The 10,691-nt window shown below is 55.4% G+C and overlaps 3 protein-coding genes across 3 annotated transcripts; all 3 read right to left on the bottom strand.

The window, feature by feature from the left end:
• Positions 1 to 233: 233 nt before the first annotated feature.
• LOC127481065 (C-C motif chemokine 4-like) lies at positions 234 to 1,326 on the bottom strand. Its single transcript, XM_051809915.1, has 3 exons — positions 1,171 to 1,326; positions 717 to 825; positions 234 to 568 (listed from the first exon to the last, which is right to left on the bottom strand). Exons 1-3 carry the CDS (start codon positions 1,241 to 1,243, stop codon positions 475 to 477), a joined length of 276 nt encoding a protein of 91 aa, XP_051665875.1. The 5' UTR covers positions 1,244 to 1,326; the 3' UTR covers positions 234 to 474.
• Positions 1,327 to 7,053: 5,727 nt separating this feature from the next.
• On the bottom strand, positions 7,054 to 9,027 carry LOC127481064 (C-C motif chemokine 4-like). The gene is made up of 3 exons (XM_051809914.1): positions 8,202 to 9,027; positions 7,664 to 7,781; positions 7,054 to 7,295 (listed from the first exon to the last, which is right to left on the bottom strand). Exons 1-3 carry the CDS (start codon positions 8,272 to 8,274, stop codon positions 7,199 to 7,201), a joined length of 288 nt encoding a protein of 95 aa, XP_051665874.1. The 5' UTR covers positions 8,275 to 9,027; the 3' UTR covers positions 7,054 to 7,198.
• An 87-nt stretch (positions 9,028 to 9,114) lies between these two features.
• On the bottom strand, positions 9,115 to 10,202 carry LOC127481063 (C-C motif chemokine 3-like). Its single transcript, XM_051809913.1, has 3 exons — positions 10,055 to 10,202; positions 9,759 to 9,873; positions 9,115 to 9,593 (listed from the first exon to the last, which is right to left on the bottom strand). Exons 1-3 carry the CDS (start codon positions 10,125 to 10,127, stop codon positions 9,488 to 9,490), a joined length of 294 nt encoding a protein of 97 aa, XP_051665873.1. The 5' UTR covers positions 10,128 to 10,202; the 3' UTR covers positions 9,115 to 9,487.
• Positions 10,203 to 10,691: the final 489 nt, after the last annotated feature.

Below are 10,691 nucleotides of genomic sequence, written 5' to 3'. Positions count from 1 at the left end.
GTGAGTGGCTGAGCCCAGTGGCCAGTTGGGCTTAGACCATGACAGCACCGCTCAGGGCCCTGGATGAATTGTCACCTCCATCCCACATGTCCTGCTGGAAGCACCAGCTGGAGCAGCAGGACCAGACTCTTTGCCTCATCAATCTGCAAGGGGGTCCCCGTGGATCCCTTCTCCCACATCAGGGCTCCAGCAGGGAGGCCTCAAAACTGACTCTTCACTGACAGACACGCTGATATAATTGAAATTATCTTTATTTTAGTGTATTATTATGACATAATATAAATTATTTTTGTGCTTTCTTTTTTCTTCTTTTTTTTAGAAAAACATTATTTAGTTTAACTTAAATAAGTTAAATAAAACAATTTTCCCCCTTGAAGGAGGCTGCAGGTCAGGGGTTCTCTTGTGTGCCTGAGGCTGGAGGCCACGCAGGGGTGGGACCGTGGGCATCACCAGTGGCAGTGAGGAAGAGTCAGGTCAGTTCTTTGGGGTCTGGAAGTGCTTCAGGCGCTCCTGCACCCAGGGTTCCCGGGGATCCACACACAGCTGCTTCCCCTTCTTGGTGACCATTCTGCCAGGAGAAAAAACCCGTGTTGAGGTGCTGCACAGAGGGCACGAGGTGCCCTCGCTGGGTCCCACCAGCAGCACCCTGAGTGTCCCCAGCCACGTCCCCAAGTCCCTCCCGGCCACCCCGAGCCCCTGGAGTGGTTGGTACTCACATCACCCCCGGGTTGGTGCAGATGCTGCTGGTGGTGAAGGTGGAGTTGATGAGGCGAAGAGGGATGGGGCGTTGTTGGTAGGTGAAGCAGCAGGTGGTGGGGACGCCGTCTGTGAGGGCAGAGGGACAGACAGACAGCCCTGGTGAGACCCCAGCTACAGCACAGGCTCTGGCCCCACTGGCACATGGTGTTCCCCAAGGATTTGCCATCTCCCACCCTCCCCTTGTGTCCTGTTCCCTGGCAGTGGCTCTCAGGGAGAACCTCGGCCCCAAGCCTGCGTCCCACACTGTGACACACATTCCTGCCCCCAACCCTCCATCCCACAGTGGGACAAAGTCTCCTGCCCCCAACCCTCCCCACAGCCCCACGAGGGTCCCGCTGACAGGGATGGGGCTCTCCAGCAGCTCCCGTGGAGCGATGCCTTCCCCAGCCCCGGGAGGACACAGCGACTCACCGAGATGGGCCTCGGACGGGGAGCAGGAGGCCACGAGGAGCAGGGCGAGCAGGGAGGCTGCCAGGACCTTCATGGTGCTGTGGGGCCGAGGGCTCTGTGAGCAGGGCTGGAGCTGGGGAGGCTGCAGGGCTCTCTCTGCACGATGCTCCACCGCTGTGGCCATGCTCTCCTTTTATCCCCGTGCGCTGGGCGGGCGCAGGGTTTCAAGGAAAGAAAGTGAGCGCATCATACCGGGGAAATTATGTCAGGATCGGCCAGTTTTGCTGAGCTGGAAAAGGAAAGGAAACCGCAGAAGGGGAAGGGACTGCTGGCCACGAGGCTGCAACTTTCAAGATGCTCCTTGGGTGCCTGGTGGGGACTGGTTGGAGCCCAAATGCCGACAGTGACTCTGCCACTGCTGCAAGGGCTGCACAGGCCATGAGACAGCTTGGCCTTGTGAAGCTCTGATGTCAATCCCAGAGCCAGAGCTCTGATGTCAATCCCAAGCAGGCAGCTGTGAAGGATCAACAGCAAGCAGACCCTGGGCAGGGATGTGCTCTGCAGCAGCCCCAGCAGCATCACTGTGTCAGGGGCTGTGGAGAGAGGCCCTGGATGGAGACCCCAGGCCAGCTCAGGGGCCCTGGCATGGACACCCCCAGCCACTGCTGCTATCACTGGCAGAAATCCACTGCCAGGAGGCAGATCCCAACTTCTGCCCAGGTTTGCCACAAATACCAGTTCTCTCCCTGCTGCACCACGGGGATCCAGAGTTCTCTCTGTCACGATGCATCGCACATGTTCATCTCCACTGATAGCTCTAGGTCTTGCTTGGACATTTAGGGAAGGAAGGATCATGTATGAACAAGGTTGTGTTGAGTCACTGTGGGCCTCACATTTGTCCCTTTTTGCTGGTATTAAGGTCAAAAGCAGTGTTCCCATATGGGAAAGTTTGCAGACCCATGGAGTCCCTGCATGTGCAGGCACTGGACTCTGTTGCCCTGCTCTAGGGCTGGAGCAGTGGCCTCAGCCACCCTCCCTGTCCCTGGGCTGAACACAGGATTTACACCTCTCTAAGGATTTTAGTTTGGGCTGCAGCCTCTTAATGGCCAAGCTGTTGCAATTACTGCCAGCCCACTTCTGCCCAAACAGGATAATTTCATCCAATTTAAGGTCTCTCTTCTGACTGAGCCCCGAAAAGCAAAGACTTCCATGTCAGGACGCGTGAAGGGACTGAAAAGGGGCAGCATTTGCAATGCCAGAGGGTAATTCCCAAACATCCCCCTCTGTGGCACACCCAGAAAGAGGGATCTGCCAAATTCTCTCCTTCTTCCATGTTTTTTTTTTTTCCTTTTCCATCCTTTCCCTGATGCTGCCCCATGGTGCCATGAAAGGTTTGTTTACTTGTCTCCCAGCTACCACACAACCCCCTGGCTTTCCCTGGCCTTCCTGCTGGCCCTGGCTCGGGCATGACTAATTCCTGCTGCCCTGATTCAGGGGAAAAGTCCCACTCACAGAAATGCTGAGCAATGCCAGTGCTTGTCCTCCCATTCCCAGCACCTGCCATGGCCTTTTGCCCAGCAAACCTTCCCCAGCCAACAGGGGCTGCGTCGCTCCCAGGTGGGACAGAGGTGGGAATGGTTGTAAATCATGCCCTGGAGTGGGTCAGGAGGAGCTGGGCAGTGCTGATCTGGCCTCTAGTGGAAGAACCAGTCCAGCTGTTCCAGCTGTTCCAGCTCCCTTCTCCAAGTGCCCAGGTTTCAGCTGTTTCTGTTTCAGCCACTCTCTGTGTGGGGCTACAGAGGAATAAATCCTTTGTATTTAGCAGTGACCAGGGTTTTCATCTGTGCCATTTGAGAAGGGCTTGGAGGAGAGGTAGTACCTGCTGTAAAAACTCCTGCTTGTCTCATGTCCCTGGATGCACAAAGGCAGAAGGAAGGGACTCAGTTCCTCAGAGGAAGGGACTCAGTTCCTCAGAGGAATGGAGATCTGCATGAGTCTTTTCTGTTGAGGCCATTGCAGAGGCACTGAGTGGTTTCTCTTAAGCTCAAAGCATCCACTGTGTGCAGAGGAATCCCAAGTTTGGAGCCAGCCAACAAAAGCTTTTTGTGTTTTCATGAACCTCTCTGCCCATAAACCTTCACATGTCCCACAGAGACCTGCCCCAGACTCTGCCCTCCAGCCAGCCTGTCCTGGCACCTCTCCTGCCCTCACCAGAGCCAGCTCTGCTTGGTGCATGGAGGAGAAGTGGGAGGGAGGACAACAGTGTGCAACAGGCTTTTATGATGAAGGAAACCAGAAACTGCTGTCTGGGTCAACCACAGGAACAAGATGCTGAGCTACCTCAGCACAGGGTGGGTTTTCTCTGGGGAGGCAGCCCCGAGCCAGGGGTGAGCTGGGCTTGGACAGGGACCAACAGCCAGGGATGAGCAATGGTAGTGGACAAGACTGGCTTGGTGGGAGCCCCTTTGTTTGCCCAAGCAGGTGAAAAAAGGGTGGGATGGGCAGGAGAGTAGCACTGGGAACCCACAAGTACCAGGAGGGTGGTGAGGGATATCCCCCACCCAGGGGGGGAGAGAAACTGAAATGAGGGCAGTGATAAACAGAATGATTTGTGGGCACTGGCCTCAGCAGTTACCAGAGGAAGACTTGTCATCCGGCAGGAACCGCAGGAAATCTCACAGCCACGAAGATTATTTCTGATGGAAAAGGCAGCAATATTTCCTCTTTGCTGCAGAAGTGACTGGCCAAGCTTTCAGTTCTCCATTTAGATGAGGGCCGGATGGGACTTCTTACTGGATGCTGATGAAATACTTTCCATTATAACTGGAATCGAGGACATTTCAACGAATTGCACGGATCTGCAGCTCAACAAAAGTAGATAGTTTGTGTTTAAGGAATTAAATATAAGGAACTGGTGTAAAGGGAGAGTGAAGAAATGACTTGCAGTTTTATTTCTCCTGTCACGGAAGACCCTTGGAAGCAGGGCAGGAAACACAGGAAACCAGAAACTTCAGCTTTGCAAATACAAATTTGAAAAAATAAAGGAAAGGAAAAGCCTATAGTTAGGAAGAGGAGTAAATACCAAAGATGCCACTTCTTTTTGGCTTGTCTTTGCATAAACAAGGCAAGAGGTTATGGTCAAGTACTCAGCACAGTAAAAATTTAGTGCACCCAGGTGAGAAAAGGGAAAAGAGAACAAATAAGTAAGGAAGAGGTAGGTAAGGCAGGTGTGATCAAACAAAAAGGCCCCAAAGATATCCCTAACTTCCTCCTGAGCCTGGCTGTGGCCATCTCACTAGCAGGAAAAACTCACATGGAGTGGGAGAGGTACCAGAAAGCCAGAGATGAGCAAACATGGCACTAGTCTTGCATGACCTGATGCTTGAGTGTCCCAAAGAAAATGAGGGAATTCAAGTCTCAAAACCACATCCCCCTCTGGGGCTGTTGTTGATGAACCACAGGGTTCATCCAGACTAGAAGGCAAGGGATGATCTCCATCCCAGAGTGTAAGAGCACAGCATTGCCTCCGGTCCCCAGGCCTGCTGAGGGAAGCCCAGGCTCTGCCTCAGCCTGCAGCCAACCTTAGGGAAGCCTCTCCAGCTCTGCAGAGAGTTTTCCCCGAGGACAAAGCCCTGCTGCTGGCAGCAGGCTGCATTTCTGACCCCGAGTCAGGGCAGAGGGATGTTCTCAGCACCTCTTTCAAGAGAGACTTCCAGACACCCGGGGCCCTGCACTCGGCAGCACTAATGGGGTGACAGCAGCCTCTGCCTGCCCCGTGCACCAGCCTGAGGCAGGAGGAAACCACAGGCAGAAAGAAATGAAAGAAACTGCTAACACCACCACTGTTGTTTCTTTGAAGAGAAAGTCATGTGGCATTATGCAACATCCCTCTGGGAAGTGACACTCATTGATAAAAATTATGCAAAGGGGTCCCGTGGCTTGGGGTTACGAGGAGAACCCAGGTCAGCTGCCAGCCTCACCCTGCAGAGAGCTGTCACTGGCCCTGGAGTGCATTGTTTTATGAGAGTAACTCAGCATTCAAAGCAGAATTCCTACACCAGTCCCCGCTGATATATTTTAAATTCCAATTCCCAAATGCCCCTTCCCCCTCCAAGGATCCCTGCACAAAGAACCACAACCACAACCCAGGGCAGGGAGTTTTCTGTGGTCCTAAATCAAAGACAGCTCTTCTCCCTCCAGCTTAAGTGGCTTCTGCACCAGACTGGTACAGGAAGGAGAGTGGTGAGAGCAGGAACAACCTCTCCCCCTGCAGGAGGCTGCAGCGGTCCCGTGGGGGCTGGCATTCCAGAAAATCCCAAGGGGAGCAGCAGCACCAAAGAGCAGCTCTAGAAAAGCTGGAGATGTCAAGTCTCATTTTCTAAAGAATGCCTGCAAAAATGCTTTGGCTGAGCATGTGCAATTATCCAGTCACAGGCAAGAATGTTCTTTTCAATTAAAAGGAACAGTTCCAGATGATATGGTCCCATGGGGATTGTGGCAGATGACTGGGCCCAAGGTCGTTGGCTCGTACAGAAACACCCTAAAGGGGGGCAGATATGTGGCAACCAATCTGGCAATATGTATAAAGGTATCTTTAAAAGTAAAGCATGTCCCAGCTCATCAAAAAGATGATTCAAGTGAGTCACAAACTAATAGGGAAGTAGATAATACAGCATTCTTCTGGAGAAACTGGCTGCTCATGGCTTGGATGGGTGCCCTGTTCACTGGGTGACAAACTGGCTGATGGCTGGGCCCAGAGAGTGGTGGGAATGAAGTGACATCCAGCCACAGATGGTCACCAGTGGTGCTCCCCAGGGATCAGACCTTGGGCAGTGGAGCTGGGGAGTGGCTGAGGGATCGGGGGGGTCTCAGCCTGAAGAAAAGGAGGCTCAGGGGGACTTTCTCTCTCCAAATCCCTGACAGGAGGTTGTAGCCAAGTGGGTTTCGGACTCTTCTCCCAGGTAACAAGTGACAGGACAAGAGGAAACAGCCTCAAGTTGCACCAGTGGAGGTTTAGATTGGATATTAGGGGAAAACTCTTCCCTGGAAGGGTTGTCAGCACTGTCATAGGCTGCCCAGGGCAGTGGTGGAGTCACCATCCCTGCAGGGATTTAAAAGACTTCCCAATTTCTCCCCAGGTGTGCCACAAATACCCTTCTCACCCTGCTCCACTGGTCACAGCAGGGACACAGAGTTAGCTCCAGAGCTCCATGGCTGGTGTCCTGATGGGAACCAGGAGGATGAAGGATGCTCCAGTCTCCCTGCACCTACTGGAAACCTGCCCACAAGCATCTGCATGTTCCATTTCTTCTTCTCTTTTAAGGAATTTATTGACACGAGTGACAGGCCTGATATGGTTTGATTTCCGTTGTTTGCCACCCCCGTTGGCACTGTGGGTGGACGGGTTCTGGGGGCTGCAGGAGGGATTTTGCTATGAGACAAGGGGATTTCCAGGGACCTGGAGGATCACTCCCATGCTTGGCTCTCTCCAGGGGCCTGCCCAGGTCTGGAGGACAGTGCTAAATCTCCTGGCCCCACTCTCCCCTCCTGCAGCCACCCCTGTTTAACCACTTGATCCAGCTGTGACAAAACCAAACCAGCCCCTGAACCCCCCAAAGCCAACCCTTCTCCCATTGCCAACCACAGCTGCCTTTTCCCTGCCTCAATCCCCATCCCACCAGGCAGGCAGCTGCCCAGGGCATCCTTAAAGGCCACGTCTGGCCAGGGGCTGCTTCATCTTGGAGGTGAGCTGGGGGCATCAGCCTTGGCCCTTTGGGTTTCCCTGCCCTCCCAGGGGCTCCTGGACTATTCCTGGTTCTCTGTGGGAATGCTGAGCCCTGTTATGACCCATTTTCTCCCACAGGATTCACATCTCTCACTCCAGGTCAGCACGAGATGGTTTATTGATTCCATTGAGGGATGTACTGGACAGTGGAGGGGCCGATGGCAGGGGAGGGGATGGAGCCAGCTCCATAAATTAATGGAATTAATTAAGAACATACAGATAATTATGGGAAACAAATAAATAGAGCTTGTGGGGAAGGCAGCTTCACATGGAGGTGTTGATTAGCTTCTTTTCCTTCAGGTACTTCTGGAACCAGCTCACCTCTGGATCCACACAGACCGTCCCCTTCTGCAGCTTCAGACTTTGGGGGAAAGAGTATCCTGCATTAGCTCGGGACTGGGGGATGGATCCCTGCCAGCCTGGAGGTGCCTGCAGATCCTGCCCCCCACTTTCCCTGGAAGTGCTGACTTTTGGCAATCTCTGCAATTTTGGCTTCCTTCCCGTTTTTCTGGCTGGCAGCTGAAATAGGGGGATTTTGGGGCTATTTGGGATTAAGCAGCGAGGAGGGAGGGGAATGTGAAGAGCCAGGTTAGGGCACCCCCACCCACAGAACCCTTGGCAGGGTGGCTTGTTTTGCCAAAGGCAGAACAACTGGTAGGAAAGGTGGGTGAGCGAGGGTGAGGACTGGGATGCCAGGGAGGAAGGCTGGGTGGGAGCTGGGTTACTCACATCACAGCCTTGCGGGAGCAGAGGGAAGGCGTGTTCTGGTAGCTCTTGATTTTGGATGCAGGGATTTCCCGCCTGATGAACATGCCCTTGTGGCAGCACATGGCATGGGATGTGCGGACTGAGAGGAGACAAGAGGTTTTAGTGCTGTCCCACGCCTGGTGTGAGGGGTGTGGGTGCTCTGCTGAGGGGTGTGGGTGCTCCCCTGGGGACTCTCCTGCTCCCTCGTGCTACAAGGGGTCTCTTCTTGCATCCTCAGTGGTGATGTTTGTCCCCAGGGAAGGAGCCCCCCATTCCTCTGCCTGTGGGGGTTTGCTGGGCAGAGCTCCCCAGCTGGGGCTCCGGGGCTGAAGCCATCCCCAAGCCTGGTTTTGCTCATTTTGAATAAGTCCACGACAGGCCTGTGCTGGGGCAGCTGGTGATGCCCCTCAGCCTCCCAGTCCCGTGGCAGAAGCAGGAGCTGAACTGTCATCCCCCTCCCAAATCCCATGAGTGGAGGGTCTGGGGCAGCCGTGGGGAGAGGCTCGGTGTCGGTACTTACGGGACATGCCCTGGCTTCCAGTCCAGGGAGCTGCCAGCAGCAGGGTGAGCAGGGCCAAGGAGCAGATCTTCATGTCCAACACAGGGCTCAGTCAGCACCAGCAGAAGGCAGCTCTCCCTGTCTCAGGCCACGGAGAGCTACCTGCCCCTCCTGCCTGCACCCTGGCACGATATATAACCCCTGCCAGGCGTTCCATGACAGCTCTGGACTCTCCCCACGGAAAGAACCACCTGGTAAAGGGCAAGTGGTGAAGGGAAATTCCTTCTCCCAGCCCGTTTGGCCACTGAGATACCCGAGGGCTGCTGGAAAGTGTGGCGGGCTGCTGGTGATGCACAGGGGCTGGGTGTCTATTTTGAGTCTGGTTATCACCACCAGCAAACCACACAGGATGATGCTCAACTTGACAGAGTCCTGTGAGAGCTTCTTTTCAAAAAACCAGCCATTGCCATCAGTTCTGATGCCTCTCTTGCAATTTTGCACTGGGTGAGTGGCTCGGTGGTGGCTGGATTTGCCCCAGCCCACCCTGAGACCCACTGCTGGCTGCCCGTCATGGTGCCTGTCCCTGTCTCAGTGTCCATTGTGTGGCATACTGGGATTTTGGGTTGTCAGTGGGGCCCCGACCAGGCATCCTTGAGGGGCTCCTCTGACAGAATTTGGGCCAGGGCTTTCCCCTCAGGATGGTGGATGAGGAACACGGGAAGCCCCCTCCTCATGGGCTGTGCCCGCCTGTTGCTGCTCTCCCTGGTGCTTCCCCAAAGCATGGATGTGGTTTGGCCCCATGCTCACCCCGGACATCCTCACAGAGACGTGGCTGTGGCTTCAGCTCTCCCTGGCTCCATACTGATCCCAGCACCTGGCTGGGAAAGCCGGCAGCAGGATCTGCCCACTCCCAAGACATTCACACAGACAGATGTTTGCATGTGTGAGATCACGTTTAATTCTGCTCAGCGTGTCGTACAAAAAATAACTGTGGAGCTGCTCCCCCTGAACCCCTCGGCTGCTGCCAGGCTGGCAGGAGCAGCCTCTCTGCCATGGAATTCATGGGGACTGGCAGAGGATCCAGACCCGAGCGTCCCACAGGGTCAGCACACTCCATCCTGGTGGGATGCCGGGGTTGGCAAAGGCCCTTTGCCTTCAGAGAGATAGGCACGGTCATCCCAGCGTGGTGGGGAGGACGTCCCCGATAGCTGCTCTGTCCCAATGTGTCCCCACAGCCACCTCTGCAGAGGGGTTGCCTTGGCAGTGTCCCCTGTGGAGAGGAGTCCCTGCTGCCTCTGGCCACCCCACTAGCTGGGGATGGAGAAGGAGCTGACTTGGAAGCTCTGCTGGTACCTCTTCACCCACGCCCTGCTTGCCTGAGTGCAGATCTCCTTCCCGTTCCTCACTCTGAAACTGGGGCAGAGAGAAGATGAGGTTAGTGGGGTGGTCATACAGGGACCCCAGCGATGAGTTCCCTGGAGGAGGCACAGGAGGTCAGGATTGGACCCACCAAAGCAAGGTAAGGGTCTGGCAGGATCTAGAGGGGCTTTACCCCCAGGGTGGATTTAGGGTACTCACATCACAGCCTGGTGTGGGCACTCGGGGCTGGTGGGGTAACAGGCAACGACGTTGTCTCTCTTGATCCTTCTCGTCTGGAAGTTGAAGCAGCACTTGTCCGGCATGGCTGGAGCTCCTGGGGGGACAGCACAAGCTCGACTTAGCCTGGAGACCCCCACCTCCCACCTCAGCCTGCCAGCTGTGGGAACGACAGCTCTTTGGGAAGAGCCCACTTGCTCCCCATGCACGAGGCAAACCCGTCCCCACAGTCCCAGGGCCTGTCCCTGTCCCCCAGCCCGTGGGGTGACGGTGCTCACTCTGAGCCAGGCTCTGCCAGCACAGCGTGGTGAGGAGGAGGAGGGTGCAGACGATGCCAGTTGCCTTCACCATGGTGGATTGTGGCAGGGCTGCTCCGTGTGCCGGGGCTGGGGCTGCTCCGTGTGCCGGGCTCGGGGCTGCCCGGCTGCTTTTATGGGGGAGCAGGGGCCTGCCTTCCCCCAGGGCCAGCAGCTGCGTGAGCAGGGGGAGGACCTGGTCCCTCGCCACGTCCCAAAGCACAGAGGGTAAGTGATACTGATCCCCTCCCAGCTCAACCCTGGGAAAAGAAAAATCTGCTCCCAGGCCACGCTTTTGGCATCCAATGGGCTTGGGATTTTTCCTGAGCTCCTGCCCCCAGCGTTAGGGCTGATGGACAGGCTGTTCCCAAAGTTTGGCTCTGTGCCCTTATTCCCTGGGCAGGCTCTGTGCCCCATGGTGAGACCACAGGGTGGGTGAGAGAGTCTGGGCATCTCCCTTGGATGGGACCAGGGACAGGCACAGCATCCAGCAGGGTCCCTGGCAGCCCCACACACTCCCAATGGTCCATGTCCTCCCCCTGCACTGTGAAATTTTGTATCCTATTGCTTTGCATCCTGATCCAGGGGACCAACACTCAAATATGCCTCCTCCAAAAGG

The sequence above is a fragment of the Manacus candei genome, unplaced genomic scaffold (genome assembly GCF_025592945.1).
Source record: "Manacus candei isolate 608988 ecotype Guabito, Panama unplaced genomic scaffold, ASM2559294v1 h1tg000076l, whole genome shotgun sequence".
NCBI classification, from domain to species: Eukaryota; Metazoa; Chordata; class Aves; order Passeriformes; family Pipridae; genus Manacus; species Manacus candei.
Note: the sequence above shows the minus strand (reverse complement) of the source record. Positions and strands in the feature narration are given on the sequence as shown.